Source organism: Prionailurus viverrinus, chromosome A1 (assembly GCF_022837055.1).
Source record: "Prionailurus viverrinus isolate Anna chromosome A1, UM_Priviv_1.0, whole genome shotgun sequence".
Lineage (NCBI taxonomy): Eukaryota > Metazoa > Chordata > Mammalia > Carnivora > Felidae > Prionailurus > Prionailurus viverrinus.
In genome coordinates, this window is record NC_062561.1 from 173,873,563 (window position 1) to 173,894,844 (window position 21,282).

General features: G+C 45.1%; 1 protein-coding gene across 21 annotated transcripts in view; it reads left to right on the top strand.

Moving 5' to 3' along the window:
- Positions 1-10,629: 10,629 nt before the first annotated feature.
- FAM193B (family with sequence similarity 193 member B) overlaps positions 10,630-21,282 on the top strand; it is a 33,854-nt gene continuing 23,201 nt past the window's right edge. For 6 of the 21 annotated variants that reach the window (XM_047875870.1, XM_047876023.1, XM_047876240.1 and 3 more), the window contains exons 1-3: positions 10,971-12,044; positions 12,386-12,504; positions 17,201-17,261. Coding sequence is in view for 6 of the 21 variants with exons in the window: in XM_047875501.1 (XP_047731457.1) it covers positions 10,745-10,954 (210 nt within the window). In the remaining 15 variants the exon portion in view is untranslated. The other 15 variants (XM_047876170.1, XM_047876550.1, XM_047876622.1 and 12 more) reach the window with 10 other exon arrangements.

The window sequence follows — 21,282 nt, forward strand, 5'->3', positions numbered from 1 at the left end:
AGGCCCTGTGCTGAAGGGAGCAGAATATGCCACCCCAAAAATATGCCTCTTTGGCATAAGGATTATTGAGCTATAGTCCCTTGAAAAACAGCAGGTACAAGAAAGGAACTCTGACCTCCCTTTTACTTCCTGAAAGCAGGAGATAAAACTCCCATGTGAAAGATGGTCTGCCTATACCAGGAGTAGAGAAATGTTATTATCACCAGAAACAGGGAACTGAGGCCAAGAGAAATCTGTACAAATAGATTTTGTTAAAATAATTCTTATCTTTAGTCTTGCCATTTTAGTTACTTTTCCACAATTGCCTCTCTTTGTTCAACCTACTATATAAACACTTAGGCCTGGCCACCTCTGTGGGTCTTCAATTTCCTGTGGTGATTCCCATGCACATGTGAAAATCTATATGCTTTCTCCTATTAATCTGTCCCATGTCAATTTAGTTCTCTGGCTCAGCTGGAGACCCTAAGAGGATGGAGGTAAAGTTTTGCCTCCCTAGAGTACTAAGTTCTTGGTTTATATGTCACAATCCCATGGGACACTACTTTTATCCCCATTCTCTATATGATAAGACTGAGTCCCAGAGAAATCAAGCCCTTTCCTGAGGTCACATAGCCATTAAGTGGTCGAGCTTGGACTGAAATCTAAATGTTTGATTTAGTCCCAAGCCTACAATGTACAGAGGAGTGAGTCACAGATGGCTTCAAAGAAAAAGACACCCTTGGACTGGCCGTTGAATGGTCAGTATAAGTTTATCAGACCCAGGAGGAGTAAAGGAGAGAATATAGTGTTTGAGCACAACAAGGTTGTAAGATGGGGTTGAAAGGTTGAAACCCAGGGTTCAAGGAAAACAGTGCTGAGGATAGAGGCTGCTACAAGCAAAGTCCAGCTCATGAGGGCCCTTAAATACCAGGCTTGGGGACTTGAAACTTACCCTGGGTGGCAGGGGGGGCAGGGCCTCCTGGGTGGTCCTAAGCTGGGGAGACATAGTCAGACTTGGTATTTCAAGACAATCTGGGGACAGCATGGAGGCTGAATTGGAACAGCAGTTCTCAGCATGGGTGTGGATCAGAATCATCCAGGCTGCTTGTAAAACACACCTGGAACCCACACTCAAAAAGTGTGATTCAACAGGGCTGGAAAGAGGCCCAGGGATCTGCATTTTAACATTTTCCAAGTGATTCTGATGTGAATCATCACTTGAAGAAACACCAGTAATCCAGAGGGAGAGAAGCAACAAGGAGGCTAATTATGAGGTTGTTGCCAGAGACAAATGATGAGTCCTGGACTCCAACAGTGGTAAGAAAAATGAAAACAGCCTTACTGCTATGGCAGGATAATGTTTTTATAATGTGACCCTTTGTTTTTCTTTTTTCTGGTAATTCATCCCCCAGCTCCTTTCAAATAGCTAGTCCATGATGTGATCATTGCCCCTCGGGAGTGGGATGTGACAGGACAGAAACAAATCTTTCTGGTATGATGCATCAGACATGTTCCAAATAATACAGGAGTTGAGGGTGGGGGTGACAGTTTTAGATGAATCAAGACTGGCCATGAGTTAATAACTGTGGAAGCTGAATGATGGCTGCAAGGGATTCATTATAGAAATCTGTCTACATTTTTTTTTTTTTAGTTTTATTTGAAAATTTTCAAGTATTACTGGATTTGGTTTCAAAAAGGACTTAGGGACAAGGAGAGAAATCTCAGACCCAGCTGAAAAGTTCTGCGAAATTCATGAGTAAGAGGAGGTGGGGAGAATTGGCCCAGGAGAAGAGGCTCTGCCTATAGGATACTTCTGTGCCTGAGGGAGAGAAGAACTCATCTGATTTATGTATTTGGGAAGAATACAGTGCACGCTCTGCTCAGCTCTGCTTTTCTTCCTCTTAGGATCTGCCACATCCACTGCCCCTTCAGGGACTCTGGGAGGGAGGCCCACCCAGTCGAGCACTGCCATGACTGGAGGACAGGAAGGTGTCTGCCTAGCTCAGGGGTTCAGTTGCCCACACCGAGCAAATGCTCCACCTTGGTCTTTGTCAGCAATTAGGCAATGTCCCGGCCTTCACCCACCTCTCCTTTGCTTCATTTTGTAGTATGTTTAGAACCCTAGTCAGGAAGACAGTGCCATCTACTGAGGGTCCTCCAGAGACCCCAAAACGAGGGCTTCTGAGGTCTGGAGAAAAGGGAGTGCAAAAGAGGAGGATGGAGGGAAGTGATGAGAGTACACAGGGGCTGGAGTACAGGGCAGAAAACCCAGGGGCAGAGAGGAACATTGCCCTGGGAAGCAGCAACGCCTATCATAGAGATGGCTCCGAGGCACATCTAGGCAAAAAAGTACCTAGCTAATCCCACAGGCAAGAGTGGCCTGCAGCTGGAAGACAACTGGGGTCTCTAGCAGATGAGTGAGTGAGAACAGGCAGGTCTCAGCAGCAACCAGCAGCACCAATGACATCTCCATGAATGTCTATGTAGACAGATGACATTGAGAACTAGATCCCCAACACACACACACACACACACACACACACACACACACACACATTAGATAAGGCTCCAGGGCCCCAAAACAACCTCCAGGGAAGGGGTAAAACCCTCAATTAGCTGAGATTAAGTTTCTGCCACTCCAACAGAATGGGAGTTCAAAATAGAAATTAAGTTGAGTTAAAAGAAAACTTTAATTATATTTCTTACACAGATGAATTTATGGACAGATTCCTCCTTGCTGGAGTAGATGTTTTGAAGGCAGAATCAACAAGACTTGGAAGTCAGATGGATGATGGGGTGGTGAGGAGGAGAAAGTCTCTCCTCCATTTAAGAGATTTATTTCCTGAACACCCCAGGCTAGTTCAGGTTCTTCAATACTGTCTGCAAAGTTCTCCTGCCTCCCCCCAATGGTCTCCTCTCATGGCCCTGTAACATAGGTTCAACTGTTCTTACCCACTCAATTAATGATTAGGAACAATAACCAATTGCTCTAATAAAGCAACCTACTTAAAGACTTTTTTCTATTTACTACCTAGAAAAAAACATATTAGAATTGTACCATTCAGACTGTACTAGAGTCACTGTAACAGTGGGGCTTGTAGTGGTGCCTGGGTGGCTCAGTCGGTTAAGCAGCCGACTTCAGCTCAGGTCATGATCTCGCGGTCTGTGAGTTCAAGCCCCGTGTTGGGCTCTGTGCTGACAGTTCAGAGCCTGGAGCTTGTTTCAGATTCTGTGTCTCCCTCTCTCTGACCCTCCCCTGTTCATGCTCTGTCTCTCCCTGTCTCAAAAATAAATGAAACGTTAAAAAAAAAACAAACCAGTGGGGCTTGTAGGGCTTGAGAAAGGTTAGAGCAACACACTTCCCCTTCCAGAGCACCTCATCTAGATGCCCTTTTTCATTCTTCCCTTGTGCCTAGACCCCACCACCCTCATAGAAGGTCCAAATCTCACCCTGGGTTTCAAGACCTTTCACACTGGACCCTAGCTCTCATCCTCTCCAACCTTATTTCTTCTCCTCCAGCCCCCCTCTCCCTCTTGGGGGAAGTGGGGAGAGTCAGCCTCAGGCCCTCCTGCCCAAAGGTGCAAGCCCATTCTCAAGTTTAGAGGGAGTTGGATTGAAGGAGAGGGAAGGAAAATTGGCTACCTCCATCAAAAAGTGCTAAGAAAGTCCTTAGTTAGCCTGAGGTACAACTACAGGACTCAAGGGGAGGAAGGGGCCCTGATCCGCTTTCCTCTGGTAGAATCACTTCTTCCCAGAAGCTGGCCAGGATGAGGGTGGTGTGCTTGGTGAGGCTCAGTAACTGCATTGGGGCTGGATGAAGCTGAAGCTGGCTTCCCATCTGTGGAAGGCCCACTGATGCCCAACATCACCTGTGCAGATGGAAACAATGCCAAGGTGGTAATCCACTTTGCACTGCCCTTAGAATTTCCCCTGTCCCCCTCTCCACTCAAGCAATTAGTTAGTTCTGTACCCACCACATTGGGTGGGAAGGAAAGTAAGTCAAGGTAAAACTGGCAAACTATCCTGGATTTTGTATTCCATGCCCAAGCCCTTACAGACCTAAGTGATGAAGCCAGTGGTCTTCAAACTTTTGACTGTTTGAAAGCAGTTTGAAAAATTACACACTCTCTTGCATGGGACCTGCAAAATAAAATTTTTTTTTCAACGTTTATTTATTTTTGGGGACAGAGAGAGACAGAGCATGAACGGGGGAGGGGCAGAGAGAGAGGGAGACACAGAATCGGAAACAGGCTCCAGGCTCTGAGCCATCAGCCCAGAGCCTGACGCGGGGCTCGAACTCACGGACCGCGAGATCGTGACCTGGCTGAAGTCGGACGCTTAACCGACTGCGCCACCCAGGCGCCCCATGTGACCTGCAAAATAAATTGTAACACCCAGCACAAAATGAAAACATAGGTACCTTACTCAAATCTTATTAAGAATTTCAAGAGGATTGGGGTGTCTGGGTGGTTCAGTTGGTTAAGCGTCTGACTTCAGCCCAGGTCATGATCTCATGGTTCATGGATTTGAGCCCTGCATCAGGCTCTTGTGCTGACAGCTCAGAGCCTGGAGCCTGCTTCGGATTCTGTGTCTCCCCTTCTCTCTACCCCTCCCCCACTCATGGCTCTGTCTGTCTCTCAAAAATGAATAATCATTAAAAAGAAAAAAAGATGTTCAAGGGAATTAAAGAGTATACTTACCATGATGAGCACTGAGTAATGTACAGAATTGTTGAGTCACTATATTGTACACTGAAACTAATATAACATTGTATGTTAACTATACTGGAATTAAAAATCTTAATTTTTAAAAAATTTTAAGAAGACAAAGGCAAGGCATTAAGCCAAGCTCACAGCCCTTCTCAAGGTGGTGCCCTGAGTGGCTACACAGGCTGTGCATCTAGGAAGCTAGTCCTGCTTTCATACACTTTTGAGTTAGCATGTAAAAATATACATATAAATACACAGTTGCAGAAGGTGTAGCTCCAGTATACTGTATACTTGATTTAAAAATATTTTCTTCCAAAATGGGCAAAAGACATGAATAGATACTTCTCCAAAGAAGACATCCAGGTGGCCAACAGACACATGAAATGATGCTCAACGTCACTCATCATCAAGCAAACACAAATCAAAGCCACACTGAGACACCACCTCATGCCAGTTAGAGTGGCTAAAATGAACAAATCAGGACTATAGATGCTGGCGAGGATGTGAGGAAACGGGAACCCTCTTACACTGATGGGGGAATGCAAACTGGTGCAGCCGATGTGGAAAACAGAGTAGATGTTCCTCAACAAATTAAAAATAGACCTACCCTATGACCCAGCAATAGCACTGCTAGGAATTTACCCAAGGGATACAAGAGTGCTGATGCATAGGGGCACTTGTACCCCAATGTTTATAGCAGCACTCTCAACAATAGCCAAATTATGGAAAGAGCCTAAATGTCCATCAACTGATGAATGGATAAAGAAGATGTGGTTTATATATACAATAGAATGCTACCTGGCAATGAGAAAGAATGAAATCTGGCCATTTGCAGCAACATGGATGGAACTGGAGGGTATTATGCTAAGTGAAATAAGTCAGTCAGAGAAAGACAGATACCATATGTTTTCACTCATGTGGATCTTGAGAAACTTAACAGAAGACCATGGGGAAGGGGAAGGGGGAAAAAAGTTACAGAGAGGGAGGGAGACAAACCATAAGAGACTCTTAAATACAGAGAACAAACTGAGGGTTGATGGGGGTTGGGGGAGAGGGGAAAGTGCGTGATGGGCATTGAGGAGGGCACTTGTTGGGATGAGCACTGGGTGTTGTATGGAAACCAATTTGACAATAAATTATATTAAAAATAAATAAATAAATAACATAATATAATATAATATGACATAAAAAATATTTTCTTCCAGTTCTCAGAGCAGCAAAAAAGTTAATTTAAATTTTTTTTAACGTTTATTTAATTTTGAGACAGGGAGAGACAGCATGAATGGGGGAAGGTCAGAGAGAGAGGGAGACACAGAATCTGAAACAGGGTCCAGGCTCTGAGCTGTCAGCACAGAGCCTGACGCGGGGCTCGAACTCATGGACTGCGAGATCATGACCTGAGCCGAAGTCGGATGCTTAACTGACTGAGCCACCCAGGCGCCCGGCAAAAAAGTTAATTTAATGTATGAGAAATGTTTGTCCTGACAGCTCATCTCTGTTGAATGGATAAACAAACTATGGTACTTCCACTCAGTGGACTACCACTCAGCAGTAAGAATGGATGGGCTATGGTTACACACCACAACATAGATGAGTCACAAAGTAATTATGCTGAGGAAGAGAACTCAGGCAAAACAATTCATACTATATGAAATGTAAAATATCCATAGAAACAGAAAGCAGATCAGCGGTTGCCTGGGAAGAGGGGATGGATTAGAATCAGGTGGAGCCATATGGCTAACATCTCACCAAGGGAACGTGAAGTGAAAATGATGTATAGTCATTTCTGGGTATTGCTCATAAAAACATCCCATGCAACCCTCACTCTGTCTTCTTCCCCATCCTCTAGTTGAATGGAGAGAACCTAGATGAAGGGACAGCCACAAGATAGGAGGAGACTGGATTCCTGAATAAGTGCATGAAGCAAATCCCCTTTGACTGGCATTGGACTATAACATGAAAAATAACTAAACTATTATGGTGTTAAACCCCTAACACGTTGGGATTGTTGGTTACAGCCAGAGGCCAACCCTAACTAACACACAATCCAACGCAATCTCTACCAGAAGATAGCTAGCCAGTCTTCTCAAAGTAAGGTTCCACCCCAGGGGCTTAGGCTGGTTTCTTGACTGGCAGACTCAGCACTGATAGTGGCGAGGCTAGCTGTGGGAGGGAGCAGTCCATGTTGCTGGGCCAATTTTGTCATAAACCCACTGAGAAAATCCCAAAATGGCTAGGAAGGGGGACTGCCTGATAGTCACAGAAGGTGTCATACTGCCCACCAGGTAAAAGAGGTTCTTCCATAGTGAGACCCTTTTGGTAAATGTCCACCTGAGACACAAATCACTTAATGCTCTGAAGCCACTCTGGGTAGTTTATGCACATTTGTCTTGCTCAAAACTTACTATCACTAACCTTCAGTCTGTTTCCATTCAAGTTTCTGACCAATAGACTAAACCATTATCCAATGCCCAGGAACCAGTGTGTCTGTACTTCAGGGCTTCCGGGCACATTTCCCTTTCCTAGGTCCCTTAGGCTCTCTTGGAGGAAGTCTGGGTGAAGCCAGCACACTGTGCAGAGCCATCTATAAAATGGGCTTGAGATTTTTCTTCCTCAGTCAACTTATATCGTAAACAATTCCCCATGAGACATGAATATCAGTAACAGGAGAGGAATGTAAACAACTTGCTCAGACAACCTACTGCACTTGTGCCTTTAGGGCTTGCTTGGACCCAGGCCATATATGCCACTCCTCTTGGTAATAGAGTACTGCTGGCCACCCCTGACTTTATGCCTGGGTAGGTCAGATAACATGGTACCTTAGGTCACCTGGTAACCTGGTATGCCACGGTCAGACAACCAGTTTCACCAGACTCCTGGAGCAAGTCAGGAGCATCTCAAAAGGAGATGCTACTTGCCAAAGGAGGGCATAACTTTGTTCCAAAATTCAATGCCTGAATATAAAGACCAAAGGCAGAACTACTTACTCTGCAACCTGATCCAGTAAAACCTTCTCTCTTCGTATGGTTCCCCCTAAAGTTGACAGCTTTCAAGTGACCCAGTAATAAGTAAAAGTAATATACCTAAATACAGTATATTTTGCCACACAAGTCTAAAGAAGCCCACCAAGTATAGTACCTCTTTTATTAGTGATAGGGAGTGTGATGTACAGCAACTTGTCCTTAATTTTATAGGGAATATCTCAACACACCCCAGACCCCTGGATAGTGCACTGAGTGGACAGACCACTGTATATTTGTGAGATTTATTATCTGCCTTCTAGCACACACATCATGCTTACCAAGTTATCTAGGGTATCTCCTACCTCCTGTTCTCAAGGCCCATCAGAATGATGTCATCAGTGTCACAGTAGATTACCCTGATAGCCAATGGAATGGTGATTTGGTCAAAAATTCCTGTAAAGTAAGTGTGTTCAGAAAGTGACATATTCCTGAAGCAAAACAGTAAAGGTTTACTGCTGCCCCTGCCAGAGGAACACAAACTATTCCTGAGGTTTGATCCAAGAATGACCACTCTGAAAAAGTGCCTGCAACTGGAGTCCTTACCAGAATAAGTTTGCCATAATGCTCTGTAATTCTTCAAGACAATCTATCTTCTCCATCAATAAGGAAAATGTGGCACATGAAAAATACATGTAAAAAAGTATAAAAAGACATACATACATATGTGTGTATATATATACATATATGTATATATATACATATATATATACACACACATATATATGTATATACATATATATACATATATAAAGGAATATTATTCAACCTTAAAAAAGAAAAACATCCTGGGGTGTCTGAGTCAATTAAGCACCCAACTCTTGATTTTGGCTCAGGTCATGATCTCATGGTTCCTGAGTTCCAGCCCCAGAGCGGGCTCTGTGCTCTCTCTCTCTCTCTCTCTCTGTCTCTCTCTCTCTCTCTCTCTCTCTGTCAATAAATAAACTTTAAAAAGAAGAAGGAGGAGGATGAAGAGGAGAAAACCTACCATTTACAACAACATGGATGAACCTGAAGGACGTTTTGCAAAGTGAAATAAGCCAGTCACAAAAAGACAAATATTGCATGATCTTACTTATATGTGGAGTATTTAAAAAAAAAAAAAAAAAAAAGCTGAACTCATAACAGAAAGTAGGATAGTGGTTACCAGAGGCTGGGGTGTGGAGAAAAAGGGATTTTTTTTTTTTTAAGGTGGAATGGTGGTTTCCAGGGGCTGCTGTGGGAGGGGAGAATAAGGAGTAATTATTAAACAAGTATGGAGTTTCAGTTTTGCAAGATGAAAAGAGTTCTGGAGATGGATGGTGGTAATGGTTGCATACAATATGAATGTACTTAATACCACTGAACTATATGCTTAAAAATGGCTAAGATTAGGGGGTGTCTGGGTGGCTCAGTTGGTTAAGTGTCCAACTTCAGTTCAGGTCATGATCTCACCATCAGTGAGTTCGAGCCCTGTGTCTGGCACTGGGCTGACAGCTCAGAGCCTGTGGCATGCCTCAGATTCTATGTCTCCCTCTCTCTGCCCCTCCCCTGCTCACTCTCTCTCTCTCTCAAAAATAAAATAAAACACTTTAAAAAAAATTTTAATGGCTAAGATCGTTAAGTTTTATGTTGGGCATATTTTGCCACAATAAAAATAAATAAATGGGGGGGGGAAAAGAGTATCTAGCTTCTATTCTGTCCAAACTAAGAGGTCATGTTGATGTAGTGGGAATCACCCTGAAATCCTTCAAATCTTTGATGATGGCACTAATCCCCATAATGAGATGAAGTATTTTTCTTTTTTCTTTTTCATTTTTTTGGGGCAGAGAGTGAGGGAGAAGGGCAGAAGGAGAGAAAAAGAGAATCCCAAGCAGGCTCCACGTTCAGCGCAGAGCACGAGGCAGGGGCTTGATCCAGACCCTGGGACTGTGACCTGAGCAGAAATCCAAGAGTCAGATGCTCAAATGACTGAGCCACCTGGCCACCTAAGATGAAGTATTTTTCGTTTAGGTTCCTGGCACTTAAGGAAAGCTCCAAGGCCATGTAGCACTGCTTCTCAAAATAGCCCTTGCTCCCATTAATTAGGCTAATGTCATTATTCCGTCTTCTTAGTGATACCAAGAGCAACTCTACATATAACCACTACATAGTTGCAGGGTACCACTGGCCCTGGCATGAGAAAGATTGCACTCAAAACTTTTTCTAAAAATGTGCACCATGTGCATATCTCATATATTCAAAAAAGTAGGGAAAACTCATTTTAACAATTAAATACATAATTATTACATTTTTAAATGCTCCTTTGTGTACCACTCAAAATCCTCTCCTGCACACAACTTTTGGGAAAACACTGACCTAGTATGTGCCCCAGTCATTTTCATCTCATCACACTGGTTGTAACTGGGTATTTAACTATCCACTTTCCCCACCAGACTGGGGACAGGAGTGGGGTCTGAGCTCTGCTATCCCAAGCAACGAACGCTGGACTCCTAGTTGACCATACGTTGCAAACAAAAGACCCAGACCATTCCCTCGTCCCTTTCACCTCAAACTATCCACGGGCCCATGAGTTCCGGCTGGCTGATGTTGAGCAGCCACCTCGCCTTTTTTAGCCTCGATTTTTCTCCGCTGCAAAATGGGAACGACCATACCTGCCTCCTCGTGTGAGGAGCGACTCTGCAAGGAGTCAGATGGTGGGTGTGAAAGTACTCTAGAAAATAATTAATTCACTCATCCATTTAGCAGGCAGTTATTACAGGCCCGGGGCGGTACAGCACGGTTACCACAGCAACCACCCCTGGCACAGGTCGCATCCCGGGAGTCCACCAGTTTCTCACTCTTACAGAACTTCAGGTGGTGACCTTATTCAAAATGGCGCAGGCAGCCTCGGGGGCTAGTGCGGCGGCGCGGCCGACGCGCCCTATGACCTGCTGGCAGCAGCAGAGGGGGGAGCCGGGCGCCGCCATATTGGCTGTTGTCCTGCGAGGGGAGCGGCGGCGGCGGCGGCGGCGGCGACGACGCGTGTGGAGCGAGGGATCGGCGCGAGCAGCGGCATGACTCGGAGGCGGAGCAGGCCGAGCGGCGGCGCGGGTCGGCGCGAGCGGGTGCGAGCCGCGGGGCAACAGAAGCCCCAGGCTCCCGAACCCCCGCCGCCGCCGAGCCTGGAAGCTGGAGCGGGTGCAGGGCCCCCGGAGGCGCCCGCGGAGCCGGACCGCCACGGCCCCAGGGAGGAGGACGAGCCCAAGTTGGCTCTCGGACCACAGGTAGGAGCGAGCGAGGCGAGTCCGGCCGCTCCGGCACTTTCACCTCCCGGGAGCGGGGCCGGGGTGAGCTTGGGGATGAACCATCTTCCACCGGCTGGGGCTGAGGCTTTCTCCCCCGAGACGGGAGTGGAGGCTGGACCCTTCTCTCCAAGCCGGAGCATGGCCCGTCCTGTCCTGTGACCAGGCTGCCTGCCCTCTCCCGCCGCCTCCGGGCTGGAGCAGGGGCTAGACTTTGTGGTCCCATACCCACCCACACTGGGACTGGGCTCTGATCCTGAGGCCACAGCCCAGCTCTCTGCCCTTCTCCCCCTGGGCCCACCTGCTCCACCACCTACCCACAGAGCAGCCTGGGGCGCTGTGGCCTGGAAGGCTACAGCCTCTTCCCTCTCCCCCAACCCTGGGAACGGCCCCACCCTTTCCCTTCACTGCCTGCAGCCACTGCCCCCTCAGCAGCTGTGTGCCCCCAGCGTATGTCTCCTGTGGCCTCCCTCCTCTCCCTGCCCAACATAGCAGTTGGAGCAGACTGTCAGGCAGCCCCGAAGACTATTTAGTGGGGCTCCTGCACTGAAGTGAAAACCTAGCAAAGCCTTCCCTTTCTTCCCTCTATACCCCTGACCCACAAGGTGGCCCATCTCAACCCTCAGATCCCTGGGTTTGGTGAATCCTGCTGAGAGTGAGCAGTAGTAGCAGGATTCCGCAAAGCCTCCAGCTTGCCACCTGGAAGAAGGTCACTTTCTTTTGAGCAAAGGAGATAATGGGAGGTACCCTGCCAGTGTTCACTGAGAGCCCGGGGTGACATGAGCCTCAGTTGCTCCGGGAGGGTTGTGGCACATGGGGCTGGGTGGCTCGCCCTAAGCTTGCTCTGACAAAAGAGTTTTGAGTTGGTCTTTTGGCTGAGCCTGCCAAGGAAGGCAGGCTCCTGCAGGAGTCTTGGAGGGTCGGATGCAGCGCCGGATGAGGATGAGGCGTGGCGGAAGATGCGTTTGGCTCTGCAGACACTGCATCGGGCAGCAGGGGACTCTGGGAGGCTGGTGCAGCCAGAAGGCATGGCTCTTGACAGCCTTCTAGTAGAATCTCTGGAATTGTGCATGTGAGTGGGGATGTCATTTGGGGTACCATTGCCAGAAAGCCTTCCCTAACTTTCCCAGTTGCGTGAGGTGCCCCCTTTGTGCCCACAGCCCCCTGTGCTTCCCTTTGGTAGCACTCCCCATTCTTCAGTGAGACATTCTGTTGATGTATCTGTTCCCTGCACTGCACTGTGAACTCCGCAGGGGCACAGACTATGTCATCTATCTCTGATTCTCCATGCCTAGCCCTGGGCCTTGCTGACACTGAGTAGAAATAACTAGGTGAATGGGAGAGAGAATGAATCCGTTGAGAACCTGTGCTTATTGTAACCTAGTTTTGATGCTGGTCTCCTTTGTGTTTCAGATCACAGTAAGATTTTTAATTAATGAAAATGTCACCACTTATTGAGTGTCAGAAGCCCCACCTTCACCCCCACCCCCTCCCCTGGGCTGAGACTGGTTCCAAAGGATGCAACTCCCCAGGTTGGACCCCACCCTTGCCTGGTCTGACTTCACCTGCTTCCCCCCTCTAGCTTTCCTCTTTTGCTTCTCTGGGCCACCCTGGGAGTCCGACAAAAGGAGAGAGTTGGGATAGGGGGAGCCAGGGGAGCTGTTGTTTTCTCTCCTTCCCATTCAGACCAGCAATATTTTAGGGTCCCCTGCCACTTAGGTTATAGTATTCATGGCCAAAATTTTGGATAATGGCTTAATCATTTAATTTTTATTTAGGACGCAGCTTTCCTAAGAGCTATAATCATCATTATCTACTCCACTGCCTGACCTGCAAATTCATTAATTTATTCATGCCAGACACTTTACATACCATACTTCTAATCTTCCCACCGCTCCTGTTCTTTCCTCAGCATTTAGTACAAATGTGATGAGTTAACTATTGGTTTAATTATTAGTCTACTTTTGCTACATAAACTCTGAGAGTGCAGGAACCACGTCAGTTACCATTGTACCCCTATGCCTGGTGATTAACAAATATTAATGAACTGAAGGATATAAATACGATTACACTGTTTTTCAGATGAAGAAACAAATGCTCATATGACATATGCCCAAATAACTCCCACTATAGGTCACAGGTGCCTCCTGGCCCCCCAAAAAGGACACTCTTGTGTACTATGTGGGATTTACAAGGCATTTTTTTTTATTATAGCCACAAAGAGGTAAAACAAACTGACAAACTCTTTTCTGATTGTACCCCACTTTTTTGCTGGGGAGGGGGTTTCTGAATGCCAGAAGCAGACTTTTGTGCCCTGGTGAGAAGCACCTGCTGAAAGGGTTGGAGTCATTGTTCTGCCCCCTAGCGTGCCTGTGGTGAGGATCTCTGTCTCCCGCTGCCACTTAAAACTCTGTGTACACAGAGTGGGTCAGCAAGGTGAAACTCACTGTCGCATGCCAAAAACAGCGAATAGGACCACTTCCAATCCACAGATAGGTTCTAATGTCCCAGGTCACATGTTGCTTTGGTTTTGTTTTAAGCCAATTTCTTAAAAGCCAAAAGATTCCTACAAACTGGATTTGTGCCATGTCTTAAAACTCTAAAAATCTGGTGCCACTGAGCCCAATTTCTGCAAGCCAGTAATATAAAGTTTTGAGTAGTGTCTGCCCCTGATATGAAGGACACCCTGATCTGTGCCAGGCCCTGGGCTAGCTGGGAATGCAGAAGTGAATCAGACATGGTCCCTGCCCACAAAGGGCTCGTGGTTCAGAGAACATGTATATAGTAATCACAGGTAGGCTGGAAGAGCCATGATTACTCTGAATTCGGGTTCAAAGGCCACTCTGGTTCCATCCAGACCCTTTTGCTCACTTTGGTTACTTGTACACATTTAATTTTTTTTTTTTAAGTTTATCTACTTATTTTTGAGAGAGAAAGAGAGGGAGAGCATGCGCATGCACAAGCTAGGGAAGGGCAGAGAGAGAGAGGGAGACAGAATCTGAAGCAGCCTCCAGGCTCTGAGTGTCAGCACAGAGCCTAACACAGGGCTCGAACCCACGAATGGTGAGATCATGATCTGAGCCTAAGTTCGATGCTCAACCGACTGAGCCATCCAGGCACCCTGCATTACTTGTGCACATTTAAATGTGGGACCTTGAGCTAGCTTATTGGGGATCCCAAAAGTCCTTATTTAGAATTGTTTCAGGTCACTAAACTTTATTGATCTGTTCACTAACAATCGAAATCCTCATTCACTAAACTAAAACTGTTACTACCTTATTAGCAAAGAACAAAAAACCTTACAAAGCAGCTGAATAAGGCAATAGTGAGAAAGTGTTTAATGTTCCAGACTTGGGGTGAACTCCAAGCTCAGTCTCTTTCTAGCTTTGTGTTCCTGGGCATGTTTTTTTCCCCTCCCTAAGCCTCATCAGCAACATCACAAGAAAATGGAGCAACCCACCTAGCACCTAGTACATCAAGGCTAGAGCAGGAGTTGGAGATAGTGGGAACTGTGCCAGGTGGCCATCCAAAGCCTGCCAGCTCTGCTTCTGTCTTTCCATCTCTCTTGGACCACTCAGCCTGCAGTCCAGGGGCACACTCAGTAAACCCTCAGGAGACTTGCCAGACTGTAAACCAGCAGTTGGTGCTGGTTGAGCTCATCTGGTGTTTCCCATCTCTCATCTCTACGGCACCTGCTGAGACCTGCCTGGCCCAGTTTAAAGAGACTCTAGAGACCTGGTTCCCCACTGCTCAGAGTTAAACCTGCTCCCTCAAGAGACTGGAGCACAGGATTAGTCAGTATCTTTATTGAAACCATCTCATTATGTTTGATCCACTGAGCAAGCATTATGACCTCTGTGCTAGGACTTTTATTTTGGGCACAAAGATAAATAAGATAGTCCCTATACCCAGGAATCTCCCCCCTTAAAATCATTGCCCACCCAGCCTGGCCACTTTCACTGCAAGTAGTAGGAAATGATACAAGAAGGGGTGGATCCCTGCCACCTCTGGTTCTTTGTAAGCCAGTAGAGATTCACTATGTAGAAATGTTAAAGGGCCTTTGAAGATGAAGACTTAGCTGCTGAGATTTTTTTAATTTTTAATTTACTTAAAATATCCCCAGAGTTATTATCTTAATATCTAATATCAGATAAACTATTAAGATCCTAACGACTTTATATACTGAACCTAGAAGTTTTAAGAGCAGGGGCTATATTTAACTCATTTGTGGGGTATTTAGTGTGCACGGTCCTCATGTGCTCAATAAGTGGCTGTTAAACCAAATGAAAATAAAAGAAGTAAAAGTTAGGTTTCTTCCACTTTGTGCTTACCAGCTTCTGCTGGGCCAGGCTGGCGGTCATTCATTCATTTAGGCCCGTGATACACACATCACACCCAGTCTCCCTCTCACCTGATCTGGTGTTCATTTATTCTGCAAATACTAATGGACACCTGATCTGTATCAGACCCTAGGCTAGCTGAGGATACAGAAGTGAATCAGTCCCTGCCCACATGTGTGTATTAATTGTAGTTAGGCTAGAAGAGCATCACTTCCTCTGAGTTACAGTTCAAATCCTAGATCTTAGTACGCAGCCTTTCAAAGAGTTTTAGCCCTGTTAGCATGTTTTCTCACATGTATGACAGTGATGCCAGAGTCACATTAGGGCAGCAAGTGCTGCATGTCAAGCACTTAGCACAAGTGGTAGCTATGATTATTATAGATATTTGGTGAAGATGCACAAATATGATAACCAATAGAAGATTTCTCAGAGCTGATGCTTCAAGGTTGAATAGAAGTTCCTTTAGAGAAGGTGAGAGAAAGTGTCTAAACAAAGAAAGCAATGTAGAGACCCAGAGGCGAGAATTGCCCAATTCAGGCAGAGTAGCATGAGTTCAGGCTGGAGAGGTTAGCAGGGTTCTAGAAAACCACAGCAAGAAGTTTGGGCTTTATCCTGCAGGCAGTGAGGAATCAATGAAAGCTTTTAAATAGGAAAATAAACATGTTCTTGGGTAAGTTCTCTGATAGCATGAGAGGATGTAATTCTCAGTGGAAGAGGTAGCTGTGATTGCTTGATTCCACCTCTTCCTCATCCTAGCCTAACTAATCATCAGATCCTCCGTGTTTTGCTGGATTCTGTCCCAGACCTACAGAATTAGAGTCTCTAGGTCCAGAGCCCAGGAATCTTATTGTTAAACTGCCCCAGGTGATTCTGGTATGTGGCTGGGTCTGCTAACTGCTCAGTTGAGGGTGGTATGAGGAGCTTTGTGGAAGCCTAAGATATTCTTCAAAGAATAGGGCTTCCGGAGAGGGGAGCTTTTCCATAAGCAGGAATAGAAACAGCCTTAGTTTTAAAAACAAAAAACAGGCTTTCCCCAGTTTTCCAGTTGTTGCCCCATTAATGTTATTCTCCAACTGCTGATCTTCCCTTGTGTATCCAAACTCTTACCATGCCCATTACATGCTGTCATCTCTGCTGAATGATCAGGATGCAGTGAGTCATGGGACACAGGTCCTGCCCTCAGTGTTCTCAGTGTTGTGGAGAAGACAGATCTCAAAAACTGGGACACGTACGATAAGCTCTATTCAAGAGGTATGTAACAAAGCATTAGGGCATCCCAGAGCAAAGCAGTTAATTCTGCCTGTGGACTTAGAAGGAAGTAACACCCTAACTGTGCCTAAAAAAGAAGAGGCAGAGGGGAACAACATCAGTGAGGGTGTGGTGCTTTATATATTTGGGGAAAGAATGGATATTGGGGAAAGGAGTGGTTAATGGTTTTTCCTGGCAGGATGTGCAGAACAGAAAAGGGCTAAGGAGAGAAGGTCTTGTGTCCCAGGAAGGGCCCTTTGTTTACACCCTTTGGTTCTGTGCCCTTGCTCCCACACTCATCCTTCAACCTGTAGGTGGATGAACATGCTGCAGTCCTAGGCCATCTCCTTTTAGTCCCTCCTCAAGGCTCTCAGCTCTCCAGCAACTTTTGTGGTTCTCTCTCCATTCTGAAATGAATAGGTTCTTCATCTACTCTGAAAAGTGATATAGGGAAACTAGATAGTAAGAAGGACCCTGAAACATGGAAGGGTCTTATTAGGAAGTTGTAGCCAGAGATCGTGGATGGGGGGGTACAAAGGGGCCTTGAAGGTCACCTGTCTAGTCCTCTGTCCTGTGCTTCAAGTAATAACTTTGGATTGGGCAAGTCTCACTTAGTAAGTTTCCCTGTCATTTCTTCCAGGACAGAAGAGGAAAGAAACTAACGGGTATTGAGCACCTACTGTGTGCCAGGCCCAGGCCAGGTACTTTACATAATTTATTTCCTTCTGTCCTCACAACTCTGTGAAGTATGGTTTTATTCTCATTTCATAAATGAGGAAATTGAGGCTCAAAGAAATTGAGTAATTAAGATAATACTGAAATGGCAGAACTGGGTTTTGAACTCACAACAGTCTATCTCCAAAGTTCATACTCTTCCACCCATGAGAAATCCATGCTCGGGTGACAGAGTAGGTTATATGATTTGCCTGAAGTTCTAAGTTATTAAGCAACAGTTTAGGCCTTCTTGTGGCTGACTGCACCCAGAAAGCAGGTTCAACAGATGAGCTAGCCTTGGGCAGGTAGAAGGCCACTGGGGTCAGAGAGACTCGTTACCCTATCCTTGGCTGAGCTTGTACAACCAGAGAAGATTCTCCACAAACTGGCTGATATGAAATAGCTGTTCATCCAGGAAGGAACAGAGACAACAGACTGAGTGGGAGTTTGGGTGAAAGCTCTAGGGCACTGAGGTGCACTTATATCACCTCGTTAAGAATTAAATGTAGCTCTGATTGCCAGCCTCAGAATGGTCTGAGATTCTTCACACTGATGCCCTCTCATCAGTAGCCCAGAGTCACAAAGATAGGCCTTTTAGCATAGCATATCCAGGAAGTGGCCAGTTCAGCTTGTCTTTAGACTCTGTCCTTTGTATAGAGCAACTAAAATGTGAGCCAGGTGGGCTTTTAAGCACTTATTCATTTATTCAGTGAATGCCGCTATGTGTCAGGTCCAAGCCAAGCCTGGGTTCCCGGGCACACTTAAATGACCAAGATGCACTCCCTGCCCCCAAAGAGTCCTCATTCCACCAGGGGTTTGAGACAGACAGAATATGTCTATGGCGCAGTGTGATAGGTACTATAGTAAAAGAAATAGTTCTACTCAGCCTGGTCCAGCAAAAGCTTGACCTTTGACCAAGATCTTAGGCCATGAGTACAAATTTGCTGGGGAGTGGAACTGAGATGCTGAGGTTTCCAGGGCACAGTGTATTTGCTGGAGGAGCAGTACGAATAGAACCTAAGATTCTCAGATGTTAAGCTTGGAAATGAAGCATGGAGAGGTCAGCTGGGGCCAAGTCATGAAACACAGGGTCCAGAAAGTGCTGCAGTAGTGAAAACCAGAAAGCCAGGAGATTAAAGAGAGACCAAGGTGGGAAAAGGAGCTAAAAGAAGGAGATACTCAAATTGGATAGGTACATGAGAAGGCACATAATAAGCTTACATGAAGCAGAGAAGCCCAGTGCCCAGGTTGGTTGGTTGGTTGTTTTAATTTGTATATTATTTTGTTACATTAATTTTAATTGCGTGTTATTTTAATTTGTGTCCCTTCCTGATTCTCCAAAATGAATATGAGGCATCTGGGAGTTTGGGAGTATTGATGTCCCCATGCATGAACCTGCCTGGTTTAAGCATGTGTTCTTAAGGCAGAAATTCTATGTTATTCGATGTTTCCCACTACCTAGCACAATGAGAATGGGCTCTGAGCATGTTCACTGAAGGAGGAAATGAGTGGGTGAATGGAAGAGTAAGTGGCAGTGACTGAGCTGGTGACTTTTGGTAGGCTGGGTATTAATAATTTTCTCTGCTTCTGGAAGGGAATTTTAGCTGCTACTGTTGTCTTCTGCCTTGGTGACAGGGAGGCTCTTGGAGTTGGGTGCCTTGAGAGTTGAATGCTCTAACGGGCCATTTCAGAATAGGATTTGGAAGCTATTGCAGGACCACTGGTTAAATACAGCATATGTCTTGGGGGAATCCTCTACAAACATACACAAACTCTTGGGATTAAAAGGAATCCATGAGAGAAATGAGAACAGGTTTAGTGCTGGCTGTTAGATCCAGCCTCAGAGCAGACCTTGATAGCTGCCTCGCCTGGTGACCTGGGTTATTCTCCAGCAATTCCCAAATTGTGGACAGAAAGATGAGGTGGGAAATTTATGCCCCAAAAGAGCTATCCAGATATGCCATGAACTGTATCATTGTTAATAATCGCCATTGCTTACTGTGCACCCACTGGGTTACAAGCACCATACCATTAGAGACTTTACATTAGCAGTTTTCAAAGTGTTTGGTCTTAGGGACCTTTTATACTCCTAAAAATTATTGAGGACCCAAAAGAGCTTTCTTTTGTTGGTTTTATCTGTTCATATTTACCAAAATAAGTATTAAAGCTGAGAAAGTTTAAAAATATTTAGTTACTAAATCATTTAAGAATAACAATATTAAACCTGCCATGTTAACATACATAATTTTTTAATGGAAAATACATTTTCCAAAAAAATAATAGAAGACTGGTCTCATTTTCATTTTCACAAATTTGTTTGTCTGGCTTAATAGAAAGAAGCTGGATGCTCATATGTGTTTCTGTATTCCGTCTGCTGCAGTACATTGTTTTGAAGTATATTTTAAAAATCCAGCCTCAAACAGATGTTGTTGGAAAAGGAAGGAGTATTTTAAAAAAATTTTTTTAATCTTTATTTCTGAGAGAGAGAAAGAGAGACAGAGCATGAGCAGGGGAGGGGCAGAGAGAGAGGGAGACACAGAATCCGAAGCAGGTTGCAGGCTCTGAGCTGTCAGCACAGAGCCCGACGGGGGGCTCCAACTTATCAACTGGGAGATCATGACCTGAGCTGAAGTCAGATACCCAGCCAACTGAGCCACCCAGGCGCCTCTAGGAAGGAGTATTTTAAAAGCCTTTCCAGGTGATTGCTGATAATTCTTCTTTGCAGTGTGGAATCTGAGACCATTTTAATGAAGTCTTTGCACTCATTACATTAAAATCTGTTGGTTTATCTAGCACTTTGAATGGATTTTTTTTTAACAATGCATGATTCTGAAACATCATGCTTTGCTCATTTGGAAAATAGGTTCACTGAGTTATGCAGCTCTTCCAAATGTTTTCCCATTTCATTTTACAATATCAAAAAATAACATTTGTCACTATAACCACCATTTACACCAGAAAAGTCTAAGGATTGGGAAGCTTTTGATTTCATGATGGTGGATACAAAATTCTAATTTCCAAATTTCCAAAATTCTGAATTTTGCCTGAAAGCTTGAATTTTGTCATTGGCCACAAGTAAAAAGTTGTTTTCCTGGAAGTGATGGGTTCATTTTGTTCATTTTTTGAGAAAATGTCTGGCATTTTTCAAGTCTGAATAACCAGAGTTTGTCAGTCATTCTTCAAGTAAAAATGGTGTTCCATGAGAAAAATTGGCTTCCTTTTCCTTTGATTTTAACTATTCTTATCCAGAAATATCTAGAATACCCTAGCATAATGTTTCTCAGGCCAAGACAGAAAAGTCTTGGACCTGGTCAGGTGAGAGAGCAGAGATATAGTTGCATATGCCTGCCCCCTGGGCAAGGAGTGGCTACAGTCTAGGGTTCACCTGGCTCCTTGACTGCTCTGGGAATTTGCATGCTAAAACAGGACCCTTGTGTGAGTAACCCCACACTCCAGAGATTCTGGTTTTGTCTAGAGTGAAGCAGAATTTAATCTTGGAGTCTTTTTTGAGCAGATCCCAAGTCTAGAACCTTTCCTAGCTCTTCCCCTATCTTTTTCCTAGTTACAGATCTTTAGCTGGAGAGGCTCTGACATTTAAACTGAAGTAAGAAGGAATAATTATTGTCCAGGGCTCCTGAGTTTAAGGATCAGTTCCCTACCTATTATGATGAAGAAGAATGGTTGGGTGTTTCATTCATTCTATAAACATTTATTGTTCGTGTTCTTGTGTGGGGATACTGTGCCTGGTGTAAAAAATGCAGCTTGAGAACAGCTACTTTAAAAGCCTGAGTTGACTTCAGGACATAAGGGGTAATGATTGACGGGAATTTGAAAAATGGCAGGACATTGCAGTCAAAGAGAATTCTGAACCAAGAGCTTTTCTATAGCAAAGCAAAAATTTGCAGGAACAGTGGTAGTACTGACTGAATATAACATCTCTAGGACTTGGGATTCTCACCACCCTCTGGCAGTAGAGATGAAAATGTCAGAGAAAAAAGTCCCCAGGTT